The sequence below is a fragment of the Hevea brasiliensis genome, chromosome 1 (assembly GCF_030052815.1).
Source record: "Hevea brasiliensis isolate MT/VB/25A 57/8 chromosome 1, ASM3005281v1, whole genome shotgun sequence".
NCBI classification, from domain to species: domain Eukaryota; kingdom Viridiplantae; phylum Streptophyta; class Magnoliopsida; order Malpighiales; family Euphorbiaceae; genus Hevea; species Hevea brasiliensis.
Window position 1 is genome coordinate 21,813,796 of NC_079493.1, and position 21,438 is coordinate 21,835,233.

Here is a 21,438-nt window from a genome sequence, read left to right on the forward strand (position 1 = left end):
TGTTGCATTCCACTCCTTAGGATACATTAGCTCTAAGTAGCTATAGAAATTATAGTTAAAATTGGTATTTTACTCTCTGAGTCGAACGCCCACTTCTATTCACCTATTTTTCCAGGCTACAGGAGGAGTTCTTTTACAAAGCAATCTATTTTCTTCCTTGCAGGTTTAACATCGGTTATTTAATTGTTTTATTATTCTAAATTTGAAATCTAGAACTTCGCATGTGTTAGTAGTAGTATGGACCTTATTAGAAATCGTGTTAATTTAAATTTTTGAGATTAATGAATGAAGATTAGTATAATATTTAAACAATTTATAAGTGATGGTATCAGGGTTGAGAAGGGCTCCTCTGACTTCAGTTTTTTATGATTATCGGGTTGGGTTGACCTGAATAAAAATATTTTATTTTATTTTATTTTATTTACATGTTGGGCCTAAGTTTTTGGGCCTTGATTATGGATTTAGGAACAGTAAGGCTTATTACGAGCCTCTGGAGTTTTATACTGGCCCAAGTCCTAGTGTGGATCTGACTTATGAGATCGGGTCGTGACAGAAGTAATTACAGAATGTTAAGCTTTCCAAGACCCAAATCCTCCTTGAAGAGTTTCCAACGGACACTTAATTCGCCTGCTTGATCTCACTTTCTAGATTTCGCCATTCTTCTAAATCTTTTAAAGCTTCATCATTTGTTTTCTCCAAGTCAGCTAAAACATACTTCTTATTAGCAAGAATTTTCTCCTTCTGGGTAATTAAGAATTGAAATTGAGCCTCTACTTTTTCTTCTTCTTTTGAAAGTCTAGAGAATTCAGTCTCCAAGAAACTTAGTTTCTTTTCTCTTTGTGCCAATCTTGCTTCAAGATCAGTGGTTTTCCCTGAAAGAGATGTTCTGCGAGCTTGAGCGGTTTCTGCAATAGTTGCAGCCACAGGAATACTCTCTTTTAATTCTGCCAAGCTAGACAGAACCTACAATATATAAAATTTTAACCAAATCAGCAACAAATAATAGTTCATGCATAAAAACCTATAAACAAACGTCTATAACACCATTACAAAACAGGTGGTAACTTGCTGTTGCTATTGAACATTACTCTTAATATCAAGTCTTTATGATGTTAAAACTTGTGCTTTGTTTAGGAAATCATACGAGGAAGGAAAGAAAATTACCTTTGGAAGAATCTTTGTCTCAGCAGCAATTGAAGGAGGCGGTGATGATGACTTGATAAGTTCTTGATCACTGGTGGGAGCAGTAGTTTGAATGGGTTCTTTAGTCTGGTTCAAAGGTTTAGTTGTAAAGGAGTTTCAGTAACGACTGAAAAAATGGAGTAATTTTTTAGAAATTTTTTTACGAAAACTGAAATCTAAAATTTGAAAAACAATTTTAAATTTGGAACACAGTTTTCCTTCATAACAAAAGGAAATGTCCATTGAATATTAAAATATTGAGTTTTAGGTTGATCCGACCAAAAATTCTAGAGTTTAAAACTTGAGCAATATTATAGAACGTGGAGGCATCAAAGCCTCTTCTATATAAATGGACGGAATTACCTTTGGAAGAATCATTGTCTCAGCAGTCATTGAAGGAGGTGGCGATGACTTGATGACTTCTTGATCACTGGTGGCAGTAGTGGTTTGAATGGGTTCTTTAGTCTCCTTCAATGGTTTAGTTGTTAAAGGAGTTTCAATAACAGTTGGTGGTACAGCCACTGGCTCAGATAGTTTTGTACTAGCTACTTCCTTTTTAGGGTCACGGCTTAAGTGAGTCTAAAACACCATTACAAAACAGATGGTAACACTATTGAACATTATTCTTAACGTCAAGTATTTATGATGTTAAAACTTGTGCCTTGTTTAGGAAATCATACAAGGAAGGAAAGAAAATAGCTTGTTATTTTTACCCCTTTTGTTTGGATGGGAGAAAAATGAATGTAATGAAATGAAAAAATATATATTTTTTTCTCATTCGGAAAGAAAAGAAAATAAAGAGGAGAAAGAAAATACATTAAAAATTTACAATTTTTTCCTCTATATTTCTACAAAGAATTTAATAATTGTGTCATAAATATCTATCATATTCCTTATAACAATGAATTAAAAATTGTAATAACCAATTATTATTCATTTTAATTGAATATTTTTTATGCAATATATTAATTTAATACTAATTTAATAAATAGACTCCATTTCTATGTAAGCAATGTACAAAGCGGACAGAATTACCTTTGGAAGAATCTTTGTCTCAGCAGTAATTGAAGGAGGCAGTGATGATGACTTGATGAGTTCTTGATCACTGGTGGGAGCAGTAGCTTGAATGGGTTCTTTAGTCTGGTTCAAAGGTTTAGTTGTAAAGGAGTTTCAGTAACGACTGAAAAAATGGAGTAATTTTTGGACATTTTTTTACGAAAACTGAAATCTAAAATTTGAAAAACAATTTTAAATTTGGAAAACAGTTTTCCTTCATAACAAAAGGAAATGTCTATTCAATATTAAAATATCAAGTTTTAGGTTGATCCGACCAAAAATTCCAGAGTTTGAAACTTGAGCAATATTATAGAACGTGGAGGTATCAAAGCCTCTTCTATATAAATGGACATAATTACCTTTGGAAGAATCATTGTCTTAGCAATCGTTGAAGGAGGTGGCGATGACTTGATGACTTCATCACTGGTGGCAGTAGTAGTTTGAATGGGCCCTTTAGTCTCCTTCAATGGTTTAGTTGTTAAAGGAGTTTCAATAACAGTTGGTGGTACAGCCACTGGCTCAGATAGTTTTGTACTAGCTACTTCCTTTTTAGGGTCACTGCTTGAGTAAGTCTAAAACACCATTGCAAAACAGGTGATAACATCATGTTGCTATTGAACATTATTCTTAACATCAAGTATTTATGATGTTAAAACTTGTGCTTCATTTAGGAAATCATATGAGGAAGGAAAGAAAATAGCTTGTTACTTGTCATGGATTGTACTAGCTACTTCCTTTTTAGGGTCACTGCTTGAGTAAGTCTAAAACACCATTGCAAAATAGGTGATAACATCATGTTGCTATTGAACATTATTCTTAACATCATAACACATCAAGTATTTATGATGTTAAAACTTATGCTTTATTTAGGAAATCATATGAGGAAGGAAAGAAAATAGCTTGTTACTTGTCATGGATCACTATAAAGAAAAAAAAAATGATTAGCAACTGATTGAATCGGTTGCTTATCAATTTAGCAACCGATCCAGTTGGTTGCAATGAGTTTGATTGCAAATAACAACAGGCAATCAAATTAGTTGCAAATAGCAACTGACAATCAAATCAGTTATTAAATTAATTGAACTTAAAAAAATAAAACTTTTGGCGAAAAAACTATCGGTTTTTAATAGCAATTGAAACATAATCAGTTGCAAAAAATTTGTTGTCTGTAATTTTATAATTTTGTAATTATTTTATAAATCGGTTACTATTTGTAACTCATTTAATAATCAAAAAGTCGGTTGCTAATTTAAAAAAATATATAAAAAAAATTAAATTTTCAAATAAAAAATTCAAATAAATAAATGTTTCAAAAATTACAAAAATAAAAAATCATTAATGAAAATTAGTGCTAAAATTGTACAAAAATTTTTATGTTATGCAAAAGAAAAATAAATTAAATAAAAAATGAGAAAGAAAAAGAAGATGAAGAAGAAAAAAAGATGAGAAAGAAAAAGATAACGAAAAAATAAATGAGAAAGAAAAAGATATTGAAGAAAATAGATGATAAAAAAAAGATAATGAAAAAAAATAAATGAGAAAGAAAATGATGATGAAGAAGAAAATATATGAGAAAAAAAAAGATGAAGAAAAAAATAAATAAGATAAAAAATGATGAAGAGAAAGAAAAAATGATGAAAAAAATATATTAGAAAAGAAAAAATGATAAATAAAAAAAAGATGAAATGAAAAAGAAGATAAAGAAAATGAGAGAAAGAGGAAGAAAGAGAGAAAAAATGAGTAGTAGAAATGAAAATGAGTAATAAGGAAAGAAAATTAGTAGTTTATATAAGTGAATTAGCAACTGATTTTAAAAATCAATTGTCAGTTGCTAATTTTTTAAAAAATTAGATGAGAATTTTTGAAAAGAAAATTTTACAACAAATTCACAATTGATTGAAAAATTAGTTACTAATAGTAACCGATTTCAATTGGTTACAGAAATGCAAATCGATTGCAAATAAAAAAAAATGGGCGGAAATTTTTAGAGGAAAAAAATCAATTGCAAAATTGGTTGCTAATAGCAACTAATTTTAATCGATTGCAAATAAAAAAAATTAAGGGAAATTTTTGTAGGAAAAAATTAGTTGTTATTAGCAATTGATTTTGCAAATCGATTGCAAATCAAAAACAAAAAAATTGGGGATGAATTTTTTAGAGAAAAAAATATAACAACCGATTTACAATTGATTGTAAAAATCGGTTATTATTAGCAACGATAAGGAATTGGTTACAAATAACAACCAATTTTAGGAATTGAATACAAATCGGTTACTACATCTGGAGCTAATTAAAATAATTATTTAATTTAGCAATCGATTCCCTAAATTAGCTACTGTTAGCAATTAATTTTAAAATCAGTTGCTATTAGCAATTGATTTTAGTAGCCGATTTTAAAATCGATTGCTAATCATATATTTAAGATTTTTCTAATATCGATTAGCAACTGATTTAGCAATTAATTATAAATTGATTGCTATTAGCAATCGATTTTAGTAACTAATTATAAATAGGTTGCTAATGACAATCAATTTTGAATCGGTTGCTAAATTTTTTTAAAATTAATTATTTTGCTAAGAAAAAAACTGAAATCACAAATAGGGCAAAATTGATTGCTAATAACAACTAATTTCAGTCAGTTGCACTAATCGGTTGTAAAACTTATTATTTTTTTATAGCGGATGGGGAAGAATAAATGTAAATGAAATGAAAAGCTGGTTTGGAAAGAAAAAAAAATAAAGAGGATAAAGAAAAATATTTTAAAAATTTACAATTTTTTTCCTTTATATTTCTAAAAAGAATTTAATAATTATGTGATAAATATCTATCATATTCCCTTTAACCATGTACAGAGCCACTTAGGGGGGCATTGACTCTATGAGATTTTGAAACAAGTTAGGGTACAATGGTCTTTTAGGCAAAAATAAATTAAAATTACCTTAAAGACCCTGATTTTGAATAAAATTTATATTTAAGTTTAATTATTATTATTTTAAGAAGTTCAGCAACTCATAATCCTAATTTTATAATACTTTGCTTATACAATTAAAATATTATATACTTTAATTTCTAAGATTTTACTTTAAACAATATTATAGTCCTTCAACTTTAAGATAAAATTATTTTTTAATTTTGAAAAAAATAAAAGATAAGACTAAAATGTTACTTTATCTAAAAGAGAGACAATCAAAAGTTATTTGACTTAAATAGCAAGGGTTAAAATGTAGTAAAAGGATTAAATTTTACTTTTTGTAAATTTAATAACAATTTAATTCAATTCTTAAAAGCAAAGTATACAAGTGTAAATTTCATTAAATATCAATAGGTTTAACAATCTCCCAATAAAAAAAACACAGCTCATTTATCTTTAATAAATGACAAAATTTAGAAAAAAAAAAATCTATGCTAAAAAATAACTAGAATTTCTCATTTGAACATGTCGCATATTTTGAAAGTTGTTATTCTAGTAAATATATTATTTTCTTTGATAATCTAATTTAATGAGTTTGTAAAAAATTTATAGATTTTGGATATATAGTTTTGAGCTGATGTCAAGTTTATAAAAAAAAATATATATTTTTTATTAAGTTTTTAAAAAGTTATAGTCTCAAGTTCATTTGAAATAAAAAAAAAAATTCAAAGAATTCTCACACAATTATACATGAGAATTTTTTAAGTTAAAAAAAGAAATGAATTCTTTCATTTCAAAAATGAGAATTAGCACAAAAAAAATTAAATGAATTGAATTCTTGCAAAATTGTAAATTCCAAATAAGGGGAATAAGTTAAAATACTTTTAATTTGATAAAAGATTTTATGGCTTTTATTTTCTTTTTGTTCTAGAATAAAGCTTTTCATTTTTATCATTAAGAGAAGATATACAAATTTTTAAAATGGACCCGCTAAATGAAATTTCTGCAATGAATTAAAAAATGTAATAACCAATTATTATTCATTTTAATTGAATTTTTTTATGTAATATATTAATTTAATACTAATTTAATAAATAGACTCCATTTATATGTAAGAAATATACAAAGTTTACAGAATTCCCTTTGAAATAATATTTCGCTAAGCAGTCATTGGAGGAGGCGGTGTTGATAACTTGATGAGGTTTTGATCACTGGTGGGAACAGTAGCTTGAGTGGCCTCTTCAGTCTGGTTCCAAGATAAAGGAGTTTCAGTAACAATGGAAGAAGAAACGGTGTAATTTTCCAGAAAATATTTTAAGAAAACTGAAAACTAAAATTTAGAAAACAGTTTTAAGTTATTTTTCATTGTTTTCTTTTATAACCAAAGATATATTTTCCATTGTTTTTAATGAATGCAAAATAATAATTTCTATCATCAAAACTATATTATAATTTTTATTATGCTCAAAATTAAATGATTATTTAAGAAAACATTTATTTATACTTATAAAAAATTTAACCATATTGTTATAACACATATTAAAGATTTTAAAAATAAAATTAATTTTTAAATATAATTTAGAATAATATATTTTTTAATTATAAAAACGTTATTTTTTAATTTTTATTAAAAAATTATTTTCTATTAGTGACAAATAAACTCGTTTTTCATGTTTTTCTTTTTATATTTCATAAAAAAACTGAAAATTAAAACTTCTTTAAAAAATAAAAATTAAAAATATGTTTTTCACAAATAAACAAGCTCTACTATTAATAGGGTTAAAAATGTAATACAAACCTTTGCTTCAGTATCCTTTTGTGATGAAGGTGATGCAGTTGCAGCCGCTGGCTCAGATTCATTTCTAGCAACGTCCTTCTCAGTGTAAACCATTGAGCTGTATTGCTGGACATTATAAACAAGAACCTCAGCTTCAACCATAAGGCTATCTCCCACAAGATACCCTTCTGAAGGATTTTTTAATTTGCTAAGAGGAATGAAAGATGCGAAACCCCAACTCCAATTCTTTCCCGATGCGTTGAATACAATTTGTTTTTGTGTATCTGCAAAACAGATACATATATATAAAGGGAAAAAAAATGTTTATAGGCATTATGATTTATTTTATTTTTAAGTTAAAAAAAATTGAATTCTTTCATTTAAGATATGAAAGATTATTTTTTATATATTTTAAAACTTCTATTTTAGTGCTTCTTTTATTGAGTGGAATGCCTGCTAGGATTAGATTTAGAGGACTAACACTGTAAATTAAAAGTATTATACTGGTGCAACTCATAGATGGAGAAAAAGCATGGAGTCCAATAGGAAGACACCCATGTTACTGTTGTCAATATTGTGAAGGTACCCTTATAGTGTACTATATATGATGTATAAGTAGTGAATATATTGGTTATGTAAAGAGGGAAATGACACGAACAATCTATCATATTTACTATAAGTAGCATATGTGCATTGACTGTGTCATCTTTTGGGTGCATTTGGCTGAGGGGTAGTGATGAAAGTTTTGAGTTTATTGATGTATTTTTATTATTTTAATAAGGCTATCTTATAAAAAAAAAAAAAAAAATCCCGCAGCGTAGGCAAAATTCACTAGTTCTTCCCACTATTTGAATACCAAATAATTTAACCCTTAATGTTTAAGTTTATTAACAAATTAGTCCTTTTATGCAAAATCAATAATTTCAGTAATTAAATTAGATAGAAAAGACATATTTACACTTTGCTTGTGTAATAAAAAAGGAAAAAGAGAAACTGTCTACTTAAAATGGAAAAATTATATAATATCATTGTGATTCCATGTAATTTCTCACAAAGAAGAATGTTGAGAGAGAGAGAGAGAGAGAAATGAAAAATGTAATTTTAACATTTAAATTTATCATTAGAGTTTGACTTGATTTTAGCTATTGACTATAATGTAAAACTCAACTTCAATATACACCAAATGACTAATGTAACACCCCAAATTTTTATTATTTCTATGTATTTGATTTTTTTTATAAATTATTGGAATTTTTTAATTTATTTAAAGTATTTGAAATTATTTCATTTTATTTATTTTATGCATGATTTAGGTCCGATTGACAATTTTAGTATTTGATTTTCAAGTCCTAAATGATTTATTGGTGTTCTATATATATATATTTTTAATTTTTAATAAGTTAAAAGTATTTTATTTTTGCCTATTAAACTCTCCCCATTAGAAAAGAAAGAGAAAAAGAGAGAATGAGTAGTTAAGAGAGAGAGAGAGAGAGAGAGAGAGAGAGAAAGAGAGAGAGAGAGAGAGTCAATCGGTAGATTAAACATTCCACCTGCAATCCGCAACTCCCCCATTCTCTCTTCCCAATTTCACTCCCCAGTCCACCTCCAATCATGGTTTTCGACTGGTGACACCACCATTAGCACCAACTCATGCCAATGAATCCGTGGCACCCAAAAAAAAGCGACGGTCAACGACGGAAATGGCAAGAATAGGAGGAGAGAAAAAAATAATAATAATGCCCCTAGAACGTTTTTCACATTTTCTTGACATTCCTGACATCGAAAGTACACATCACTACCAACAAAAAAGCTCCTCACTCTCTAGTTAACATTTTCTGGCCAACCTGGCCCCTAGACATCACTAAAAAATGGCAGAATCAATGAGAGAAAATTGCGCTGTTATGATCTTTCTAGCGCAATTCTGGCCAAACAACTAATCAAACAAGTGACCCGAGACCACCATCGTGATCCTTATGGCTCAAATGCCCGATTTTTGGCAAATGGTTAAGAATATCAAAAAGTAGAGTTTAGATTTGGCATTAGAAAGGTGCCCTTGGATCAACGAAACCATATTGGCGACCGAACAGCAAGTTAATCTAACGTTTGCTTTATTTCTTTATGATTATATGCTTGTATAGTCACAACAAAATACACTCATAATATTATTTAACTAGCATATCTATAAAAAAATTATTACTCAAACAAATTGCTAGAACCATTATGAAGCCATTAAACTTGTAAAGCTTTGTCCATTTAGCTCATATCTTTTAATTGAGGTTGATTGGGTTCTTCATCTATTATTTTTCTATCACATTGTCCTTTTTTAATTGCGGGTAAAAAATTGTTGTATACGTGTTGTGAATAGCAAATAACTATTGCTAAATAGCAGAAATGAGGATGCTATATATTGTAGCTTTCTAGTGAGGGGCTCTCTTATGTTGGTTTTATTTGGCATGGAGATTTTATGAGGGTGGGGTTTGTTGATCCTATAGGTCTTTTCTGTTCTCTTTTTTCTTCAATAAATTTTATTTTTGCCAATCAAAAAAATTACAAAAAAATGATAAAAAAATTAGTAGATAAAAAAAAAATTAGTAGGTTGTCAAGATCTTTCTATAACTAGCTACTGCATCACTAAGAGACAGCATTTGGCTTGTTCAGTTTCGAACCAAATCGAAGTTGAAAAATAAAAAAATCAATTTCATGTAAAATACCAACTGAAAGTAAACTAAATTTGATTCAGTTCAATCAGTTTGAACAAAATGCTATAGCGAACAAACAATGTTGTTTTCAGTTTTTAGCAAACAAAAACAATTCCCAATACCCGCTATACCACTATATCCAACTGTATACTCAATTATTGATTCACAAATCATAATAAAAATTAACAAAATTTCAAGAAATTACATACAAAACATCGATCCACAAATCAAATAAAAAAAAAATATATCTGAAAGAAAATCTAACAAGTTAAACCTAAGACGTAAATACCAAAAAAAAAATCCATAAAACAATCCCCATTATTCTTTCAATTGCAGTACCCATGAAGAGATCAATCACAACACAATTACAAAACCAAGAAGAATCGCAGATCTGACGCAACCCACGAAGCAACACAACAACAATGAGTAGAGGATATCTAGCGATATGAAGATATTAGGTGCAACCATGAACAACATAGCAACAATGAAGCTTGAATCTGAGCCTCTACAAAGAAGAAGCAAGGGTAACCAGAGAAAAAGAAGCACTGAAGCAACATAGCACACAGAAGCACAGTACGAAGAACAAGAAGAAGAAGAAAAGGAGTTAAGGAGGGGGAGACGAAGGAGGGAGGAGAAACTGCAAGGAGAATTACAGAAAAGGAAGCATGTGGAGGAGGGAGGGTGTCTTCGAGTGTGCATAAGAATTAAGAAGAAGAAGAAGAACAAGAACAAGAAGGATATGAAAAAAAAAAAAATGCTAGAGGGCGCAAGAAAGGAGCGATGGAAATTCGTAAATGGCACTTGTATACATGGCCAAAACAATGTAGTATTTAGACAATTGAGAAAATCGGTTTGGTTATTGCTTTTTTTTTTAATAGAATTAACTTAATCGAATAAAAAATTTTAATTTTTCAAAAATTTATAATTGAACCAAACCGATTGGATTGAAAAATTGCATCGAATAAATCGAAGATCTTTCATATTAAATCAAAAACCACACAACCCTATCCATCACTGTCTCCACGTTTCCTTTGAAACAAAAGAATGGCTTCTCAAAACCCTAATCCTACATTCACTATATCCATAAATGCTCCTACCAAATTATGATTCCCTTTTGTATCTCTGCTCAAACCTGAACCTCAATCCTCATCTTCCAACCTCTTCCTATCATTGACATGCTTGACCTTAGTGAAAATCTCTTCCCTCACCCTCAAGAATACAATCGTTATAACCTTTGCCACCGAGAAAGTATTGATCAAAATCCCTCCATGCCATTCTCAATCTCATCAACAAAAATTACAATGTTGAGCTCATTTGTGGTGTTCATTTCCATTCTTCACCTGTTTTAGATTGATAACATCGTCATTGTTATTCTCGCTCAAGTTACAGATGAGATCTGTTTTTTGTTTGTTGAGGATGAGGCCGCAATAATACTAGATGATTCAAATCTCTTATTCATTGAAGGTATTGACGGGTTTGATCTAGCATACAGTAAATATATATATAAGGATGATTTGGATAAGATTAAGGTTCTTATGTTTAATTGTTCTTCTTGTTGAAGTCTTCAAGATAGGTTTTTTTGTGTGTGTGAATTTCTATATTTTTATTAGAGCTGCCTTAACTAGAATTAAGGTTTTGAGACATGGAATCAAAAGAAAGAAAAACTTGGAGTGGAACCTTGGGCTTGGATGGGGAAGTTGGAGATTTAATTGGTCTGTTGGCCAAATAAATTCAAACATTTACGTTGGTTGCTAATTATACCTAAAACTTTTAATTTTGGACAATTTAATAATAACTTTCAAAATAAAAAAATTTTTATTCAAAATTCAAAAACTAATTTTGGGGATTTTGACTTTTAAATCTAAATTGCATGTCATGTCACATTTTTTATTTTTTTATTTGATTCATATCTCTCTCTCTCCAAACAAAAGAGTATACAAAGTAAGCTTGATTGTTTAGAATAGAGACAGAGATGAATCAAATAAAAAAAAAATTAGAAAATGTGACATGGCATGCCATATGGCAATCTAGGTGTAAAAAGTCAAAATCTCCACATTGGTTTTTGAAATTTGGATAAAAATTTTTTAATTTTGAAATTTATGATTAAATTATTCAAAATTAAAAGTTTTTACAAAATCTGCAACCAAGGTAAAAGTTTTGGATTTATTTGGCCAAAAGGCCTAAATTAAAAAGTAGCTTCTAATAGGTAGATTTTGTTTGTACTCGTAAGAAAGAAATTATTTTACGAATCGGTTATTCCATGTAAATAAGTATACATGGAATAGCAAACCAATCATGAACTAATAATTAAGTTGTTTTGGGTCCTACTAAATTCAATTTTGTCTATGTGTTGAAAACAATTTTTTTTTTAAAATATAACTACCTCTTTATACTTAATTATCCTTTCATGATTCGTTTGTTATTCTATGTTAAATATTGGCATGGAATCACAAATATACTATATAATTTCTCCTTATAAGAGGACTATTAGAAACTAGTAGAATAAATAAATAATTATTATTTTATTATTTTGTAATATTGTTAACTTATTTAATTATTTCTTAATCTCACCCTCTGAAAAGGATTAACGTGACAAAAAATACAAACAAAAGGGCTGAATAGACCTCAATTGAAAAATAAATCTTCTAGTTCACGGGTTCCAAATGAGTTGAACCTAAAAAAAAAAATAAAAAAATAAACCTAATTTCTTTCTTTCCCTCTCCTATCTCTCTATCTAGAATTCTTGACGTTAATGATGGAAGTATAAGTTAGGGAGGAAATTGTATAGTTGCAACGTCAGCACATCTTGTTTGATGAATCATCAATAAAGTTGCTTATTTGGATAAGGATAGATAAGAGATTATATATATATTGCTTAGCAAATTAGAGTACCTTTTCTGACTGTGGACCTGCTATTGATTTGATTAACAACTGCCAAGCTAAATTTTACTTCCGTACTCCATCCTTCCGGCAAATTTTTTCGATAAGCAACTTCCAGGTATATTGACAAATAATTCACATGGTTTCCTTTGGGGTAAATAGCCAAACGCCTGCCAAACAACAAATAGAAACAATTTTTCACGAACACAAGTGAACACACCAAAAAATAAATAAATAAAAATAAAGAATACCATTTACAACCACCAGCAGAGAAATGTTCTGAATACAATTTTTCTGTCCATTTGGAAAACTCGTTAATTCTCCATGTGAATTTAAATGGAGCAGCATTGCACATCGCTTTGCCTTCTGCATAATGCAATTGATAATAATAATAATAATAATAATAATAATAATAATAATAATAATAATATCACACAATCAATAGTCTTAAGAAAAAAAAAATGAAAAAGTTCAAAGTTTTAAGTTTGAATTTTAAATGAACTGAAATTAATAAAAAAATATTATAATACCCTAGTAGAATCTAAAATTATGAAAAAAAGAAAAGCCCATATAAATAGTCCAAATTGTTCTAATTGTATAAAATATTTCAGATAATATAAAATTTCTCTACTGTGTTTTCAGGATTAAAATAACAAATAAGGGAATTGTTTACGAAGCAATTTGATTTGATATGATCAAACTAAGAACAACATATATTCTGGGAAAAAAAAAACTAAGAAAAACATAAATACCTGCCATGACTTAATGACTATTGGCAAAATCCAAGTTCTTAAAAATAGTATGTTCATCAGCTTCGAAGCATATATACATATATATATATAGAAGCCTTAATTTCTTGATAATTTGTCTTCCATATTCTGACCCATTTCTTAATTTTCAATGTTCATGATTCCTTTCTTTTCCTTTGCATTGATATGAAGGAATTTCTTTTCCAATGTTCCTTTCTTCCTTTTTGCTTCATTCGGTTCTTTTCTTTGTTATTGCCTAATAGAATTAAATTAAATTGAATATATGGGAATTTTTATAAAATAAAATCATATTTTTTATAATTTCCATTTCTTTCAAAATAATTTATTTTTTAACTTATAAAATTTGAATTATAGCAATAATTAATGTGCTCTTCAAAAAATGAAAACTAGCTAGCTAAATGGAACTCTATTAAAGTTTTTTTTTTTTTTTGCATTTTTTAGATATTATTTGTAAATATATTTCCATATTAAGTATTTCATATATTAATTTTCAATAATATCCACATTTATTTCGTGATATTTTAATGGAAGTTAAATTATATATTAGCTTTATAAAAAAAAATGAAAGGTTAAGAATTCTATACATATTATAGTTTTATGAAATATTTTGGAAACTTTTCTCTCTTTTTTATCAAATTTCTTTAAAATTTTATTAAAAAAATAAAAGGCAATTATATATATATATATATATATATATATATATCCAATTATATCCAATTCTTTTTGTTTTAACAATTGTAGCTTAAATATAAAAGTTAATTGCAATTGTAACCCATAGCCAAAATTGAATTTAGGGACAGTTGACATGGAATCCAACTCAACAAAAATATTATTATTTTACTAGTAGGTCTAATGATATTTACATCATAATGGTTAAAAAAAAAATCTAAACATTTCTTCTTTTTTTTTTTTTTAGTTTTAGTCTAATTTAAAGGTTTGTATTAACTATAGACAATTGATCAATTTTGATTTAAATTAATCAAAATTAAAAGTTAGAAATAATATTTTATTACTTGATAAATCAAAAGAATATGTAAATGTAAATTCTATATCATAATTATATTTATTTGCACATTAAATTAATTATATAGGGTTTACATGTATATTTTAATTCTGGGTTAATTAATAAGTATGCTATTTTGTTGCCATTCAAGCCTAATGCTTCCATGTCGTTAGCACTTTGATGACAAAATGGTAATAACATTAAATATTGCTGACTAAGCGCTTAGCAAGAAAAAAAATTGACGTTGTGCTAAAGGTTATTTAATGTCAATGCCACGTCAACTATATGTAAGCACCACATCAACAATTTTAATGACATTGTTTATTTTGTCATTTAAGTACAAAAGGTTGAAAGTACACTTTTTGCATTGCAAAAAAAAAAAAAAAAAGTTCAGGTTCAGGTCTTAAATTGTAAAATGGCAAAATTATAGGGTACTTAAGTATACTTTTCATTTTTATTTATATATAAATCCTCAATTTTAATAGACTAGTTATTAAATATTATAATTATTTATAATATATCTGCCCCTGTTTCTCCCTTTCTTTCTCTGTCTTCCTCACTTCATGTCTTTTGCTCTCTCTCTATTTATATCTCTCTCTATCTCTCACTTCCTTTTTCCTTCTTTCCCTTTTGATGTGGCCCAACCGCAATTATACGAGTTGTTCAAGTAGTATTAAAAAGTTATCGTTCCCTCGAAGAGTTGTGTTATAAATTGAATTTTTAATATAAAAATATATTAATCTAAACTAAACAATTAATTAAATAAAGAGATTGGGGATTAAAATGTATATTTGCAAATTTAGCAAAGAAATTGCTTGAACAGAAATTTTCACTAAAGTTATAAGAAATAAATTGAGCTAAATGAAATATGGCAAGAACAAAGTAACAAGCAATTAAAAACAATTAACAATCAACAATGGTAAAGGTGATTTCAGAGTTATGGGGTTCGTATTTAAACTATTTTGGGATTTTGATTGGTTTGCTAAACATATAAAAATTATGCATTTTAAGGAAATTAATTCTCAAATCTTTTGAAAACTCTTTTGAGTGAGACAAATAGTGTCCTGATTAATTAAATCCTACTTTCGCGGAGTTTAAAATTAACCAAGACCCATTAGGTTCCTTAATCAATCTATTAACCCTCTTAATGCTTAGTCTATTTCTATAAATAAGTTAATTAAGTCAGATTTTTTAATTATCTATTACTGAGTTTTCTCCTTTCGATACTTCAACCAAGGATTAAGAACATAACTTAATAGTATTCTACACTAAACATGTCATTAGGCACATACGAAATGGTTAAAATTTCATAATAACCATAAAATCTAAACTAACCAGCTCAAATCCGCAAAATATCTTAAATATTACATACCCAACTCCAGAATCTTAAAATACTACTCACTATCCATGTTTAGTATAAGATATTCTAAGCAAAAAAGGAAATAAATTATGAAAATAAACTAAAATTGAAGAAACCCAGTAGAAGAAGTGTAAAAAAGGGTGAAAAAAAAAGAAGAAGAATCCAATTTCGATCCAAAAATGGTAAGTGTGTCACACCTTACCCCTCCGTAAGGCATAATATGTTCCCGTAGTATACATAATGAATTATCGAACTTCGCCTACTGATAACCCATTAAATACACTACAAGGGATTTTAAACAATTTTTTATGTCTTTTTACAGTAGTGAGCACTTTTGATAGGTTTTAAAACCTTTTACTCAAAGTTAAATTACATAACAAATCTGCAATATCAATAGATTCTATAAAAATTTTGGCAGAGTGCCGTTTGTATTTTGAACAAAACAGTTCTTCAAAAACTTGTAAAAAGCACTTCCAATATATTTGTTTCAATTCTGAACTCCAATAATAGTTCAACTCAAATAAATTTTCACAACCCAATTCAACTCAATTTTAGCAATTTCAACAAAAATAAAATACAACTAACTAAGTAATTTAAAAGCTGAGATAAGAGAATTATAATACAATATTTTTACAGGCCAAAATAATTTACAACTTTAGTTTACAACTGCTCAAGACTAAGTACAATATATACATACAGTTCACATACATTACAATAAAATTATAAGAAAGTGGTATACTCAATATACCAGGCAAAATCCTAAAAGTGTAGTATAAGCAGCCTATTTTGCTGCTTTATCTGTTTGTCTACCTGCGACAGCAATGAAAAAGCTATCGCTGAGCCAATGTCTTAGTGGTGCACAACATTAAGAAAATGCAATTTAAAATCATAAACCATAAATCACATAAACTGTGGATACTTAAAATCATAGTTAATTTCAAAAGATAGAGAATGTCATAAAGAATTAAATTCCATTTCACATTGTCTCAATAAATATTAATAAATCACACACACAGCTTAATCATGATTCCAAAGTCCAATTCGTCCCAAAAGCCAATGGCTAATGAGGAATAGGGGTGTGCAAACGGTCGGTTCGGTTCCGAACCGAACCGAACTGATAAAATTAAAAATCGAAAATAAAAAATTTTAAAAACCGAACTGAACCGATTGATAAGAGAAAATCGAACCGAATCGAACCGATAAATTTCGGTTCGGTTCGGTTCGGTTTTAAACCGATCAAATCGAAATTTATAAAATTTCATATTTTTAACATTAAATCTAAATAATAAAAACATAAAAACAAAAAAAATTAGAAATCAAAACTCAAAAATCTTAAGGTTCGGTTCGGTTTTCTTTGATTTCGGTTCGGTTCGATTCAATTTGATTCGATTTTTTTTTATTTCCTATATATATTAATAATTTCGGTTCGGTTCGATTTTTTTGATTTTTTTATGAAAATAACCGAACCGAACCGATTAACCAAAATTATCAAAATTATAAACCGAACCGAACCGATTAAATTTTAAAACCGAACCGATTAAACCGAATTAATCGGTTCGGTTCCGTTTTTCGATTTAAACCGAAAACTGCTCTCCCCTAATGAGGAATAACATAGCTAGCTAGCAATTATATGAGTACTCATCCTATTTGTCCTTAACTGGCACACACTTCAATACTTCAGCCAGAGAGGGGATTCAAAGCCAATTCGTCCCACTAGACAAGCTAGCGAGGAATTTAATCAAATATACATGATAGCTGTGGTTTCAAATCATTTGCAATATTTTTCAAGCAATAAGTATCCATCAAATTTCATTCAAACAAATTTTCCACAATTTAAGCAATAACATACAAATTGTCATAATTTATTTCAAGTGAAAATTCAAAAGAAATAACTGTTGTGCACAAATCTCTGATGAGTAGCCTCTTGGCCTTGACTCAGTGGTTCTTTCCCCTTTCCCGAGTCTTTGTTAACTGAAACACACAATTTAAAGTGTTTCAATACTCATTTAAATTGTTTCTAATAAAAGGTTCAATAATTAAATTTTATTAATACTATTACTTTCATTAGTCAACCTATAATATTGAATAATTAAATTTTATTAATACTATTACTTTCATTAGTCAACCTATAATATTGACCTTTGATGCACTCTAAGGGAGTCAATTTTAATGTTGTAACACCCTCCCTGTATCAACTCCGTACATTCTCTTTATTCGGTCGATGTCGGTCCTGACAATAGAACGTCCGAAAAATATTTAAACTAAAGTCAGAACCATAATTAACTCAAATATTAATAAGAAAAATTTAGTAAAAATTTTAGAAATAAAATACAACCAAGTCAAATGAGCGGTGCCCAGCGATGGGTAACCCAGGTAAGTTACTGGTTCGCAACTAGGAGCCCTAGACCCGGGGAAAAATTCATAAAATAATTTTTGGGACTCCAGAGAAGGGTCATTGAGGTTCCTATGGCATTAGAATGCCAAGAAAATATTTAGAAAAATTTTTCAATCGGTACAGACAATTTTAACCCGTTAAGTCAAACGGAGGGCATTTTGGTCATTTCGCCTTCAGAGACGATTTTTGGCCGACTTGTCCAGTCGAGTAAATAATTATTATGACATAAAATATGAATTAATATTGATGAAAAATTAATTTGAAGTTAGTAGAAAAGAATGGAAAAGAAAATACAATATAATGCAAATAATGACATCAATATGATGTCATTTAAAAAGTTCTCACCAATCACATGCAAACAACCAATTAATTAACCAATAAAAGAGACAAACAAAGACCAAAGAATTAAAAAAACCTATCAGCCTTCTTCTTCCCCAACCAGCCGAAATTTATACCCTATGCCAAACCTCCATTAACACTCCATTCAAGCTCCATTTCTCTCTTTGTTCCACCATAAAATCCCTTCTTCTCTTCATTAAAACTTGTCCACTCATCTTGGGAAAGTGTTTGGAAGCCTAGAAAAGGAAAGAAAGTGAAGTTTGAGCTTGGAAAATTCTGCCCTACAAGAGGTTAGTGCATATTTATACCTAAATCCCTTTCATTCCATGTTAAGGACTTAAAGTGAACAAGAATTTGTAAATTAAATGAAAAGAATTCATGTGTATGTATACCATGAATTTCGGCTGCCCTAAGGAAGGAATAGGATTGAGTGTTTTTGATGGACTTGGAGTGAACTAGAAATCATGTTTAAAGTATATAAACATAAGGATATTGAATTAGTTAGTTAATTAGGGTAGTTTGTACAAAACCATGAATTTGAGCTAGGGTTTAGGAGTAAAAATTAGACTTGGCTTATGAAATTGTTAAAGAACATTCTAATGGTCAATTAGTGACCATTTGAGATAAGTTGACCATAATTTGAAGTGCGTTAGAGTGTTACAAAGTGTTTTGGTAGGCTGCCTAGTGACAGCAGCAGGGAGGCTGTGAGTCCAGCCTGTTTGGACTGCCATATCTTTGGCTGTGTAGGTTCAATTGGTGTTTGGCCAATTGGACATAAAACTAGACATATAATGGCACAATTTTGCTGAAGAAACCATGCCCAAAAGACCAAAGCAAGTGGACCAAAAGTTGGCCCCAATCCGGATACCCTGCAAGCCAATTCTGCAGAATGACCAAATGAACAGTAAGGCCATACCTCACTGTAGAATGGTCCATTTGACCTGAAAGTTTTACAGCAACAAGATAAGATATAGACAAACAACTTTCATGAAGAAACCTACCCCAAATTATGACCAGAACCTATCCAACAAAGCAATGGCAGTCACTGTTCATGGTACTGTAGATTTGATAAATTCTGCAGATTTGAAATCCGGCCAGCTGTGGTTTTTGGACCACATCTGGAGCTAAAAAACTCCAAATGGAGTGATTCAAAAAAGGAAAATCAACTAGACAAAATAAGGAACAACTTTCATGTTTACCATTTCCTCAAATTTCCACTGTAACAGTCCCTAATGGAACAGTAAAGTTATGGTACAAAATCTGAAATTTCTGCCCCTTAGTGCTAAGCTTGGAAATGGATTTGGTGACTTATTCCAACAAGTTTTAAATGCAAAATGTGGTACATTGGGAGTGTTAAAACCAATGCACCTATTTTCTATGCAAAAGTCAACATTTTTGTTGACTAATGAAGTAAATAGTGACACCAAAACTTGAAATTCACAAATTGAAGAATTTTAAAGTATCAAATGCCCTAGTATACCTAACAAGATTGGTTTGGATAGTTTGGCATGCCAATAGGGTTCAGTTAGCAGTACTGCACATGGCATTATGCCATTCTCTGATTTTATGGCTTTTAGCCATTTTGATATTGTGTTGAGACTTGGCCTCGTGCCTAATATTATTCTGACATTGTTAGTCATTTACCTGCCGGAGATACATATGTGACCGATGGTGTGGCGGCGAGTACTTGATACCTAGTGCCAGTTTACCCGTTTATCCAGTCCAGTCGTCCAGTATAGGTTACTTGGGCAACCAAATGAATGAAAATGGACAAAGTTAACGAAATAAATGAATATAACAAATACAAAACAAATGAGACATATACATTCAATACATATTTATTTTCTGCTGTTTTCTTTTATTTTATTATTGCACCATTAAGCATTATTGCTTAGCGCGTTGCTTTTGCCACGCGTAGGTTCTGGAGATACAGATCGAGAGCCCAGTAGACCGCAGACTGGGTGAGTCCATCCTACAGCTCTGCATAGTGTCCGTGTCACCTCACCTTCTACACTGCATTGGTAGGACACTAGGTTTCATTTTGGTATTTTGTAACTAATTTTTATTTTCTCATATGTATTTGGATTTATGTAATGTATTTTGATATTTATGTAAATAACGAGAACTGTGTTGGTGAATGGAAAATATGAATATTTATCTGTGACTTGTACATGATTATCAAATGAGATGAATGATTGAGAAATGAATGGTTGAAAAATATTGAGATTTTGATATTGGAGTTTGAGATGATTGAATATAATCATAGGAAGTGTTTTTCACAGGTTCCGAAGAATTGTTTTCTCCATTTTTAGCCGGTACCCTGCTGGATTTTCTTTAAAATTTTCTGTGACACCCCTTACCCGTCTACAGTATATCCGGGTAAGATATGTCACACGGTGTACCGGCACACTCTATTTTACCTTAATTAATTTTTTTGTCGTAATTTTGAATATAGTTTATGAAATATAATTTATTTAAGCCATTTATCAAAATTATTATTTATTTGAGGTTCCGAAAATTTTAAAGAAAATCCGGCAGAGTACCGGCTAAAAATGGAGAAAACAGTTCTTCGGAACCTGTGAAAAACACTTCCAATAACTATATTCAATCATCTCAAACTCCAATAATCATCAAAATCTCAACAATTTTCAATTTCAGTTCTCAATCATCCATCACATGTGATAATCAAGTATAAATCACAATAAACATTCTCTTTTCCATTTGCAAACACAATTCTCATTATTTACATGATCATCAAAATACATTTCATAAGTTCAACTACAAATGAGAAAATGAAAATTTAGTTACAAAATACCAAAATGACACCTAGTGTCCTACCAATGCACTGCAGAAGTTGAGGTGACACGGACATCATGAATCGCAGGATGGACTCACCCGATGCGGTCTACGGGCTCACGATCTGATCTCTAACCTACGCGTGGCAAAAGCAACGCGCTAAGCAATAATGCTTAGTGGTGCAATAATAAAATAAAATAAAAGAAATAGCAAGAAAATAAATATGTAGTGAATGTATATATTTCATTTGTTTTGAATTTGTATATCATT

At 29.4% G+C, this 21,438-nt stretch overlaps 2 protein-coding genes across 2 annotated transcripts; both read right to left on the reverse strand.

Moving 5' to 3' along the window:
- Window positions 1-618: 618 nt before the first annotated feature.
- On the reverse strand, window positions 619-2,828 carry LOC131183049 (uncharacterized). The gene is made up of 5 exons (XM_058152819.1): window positions 2,598-2,828; window positions 2,218-2,322; window positions 1,546-1,761; window positions 1,120-1,269; window positions 619-963 (listed from the first exon to the last, which is right to left on the reverse strand). The coding sequence occupies exons 1-5, from the start codon at window positions 2,610-2,612 to the stop codon at window positions 619-621; spliced, it is 831 nt and encodes a 276-aa protein (XP_058008802.1). The 5' UTR covers window positions 2,613-2,828.
- A 3,447-nt stretch (window positions 2,829-6,275) lies between these two features.
- On the reverse strand, window positions 6,276-13,353 carry LOC131174503 (ubiquitin C-terminal hydrolase 12-like). Its single transcript, XM_058138150.1, has 5 exons — window positions 13,258-13,353; window positions 12,757-12,871; window positions 12,518-12,675; window positions 6,948-7,210; window positions 6,276-6,395 (listed from the first exon to the last, which is right to left on the reverse strand). Exons 1-5 carry the CDS (start codon window positions 13,262-13,264, stop codon window positions 6,309-6,311), a joined length of 630 nt encoding a protein of 209 aa, XP_057994133.1. The 5' UTR covers window positions 13,265-13,353; the 3' UTR covers window positions 6,276-6,308.
- Window positions 13,354-21,438: the final 8,085 nt, after the last annotated feature.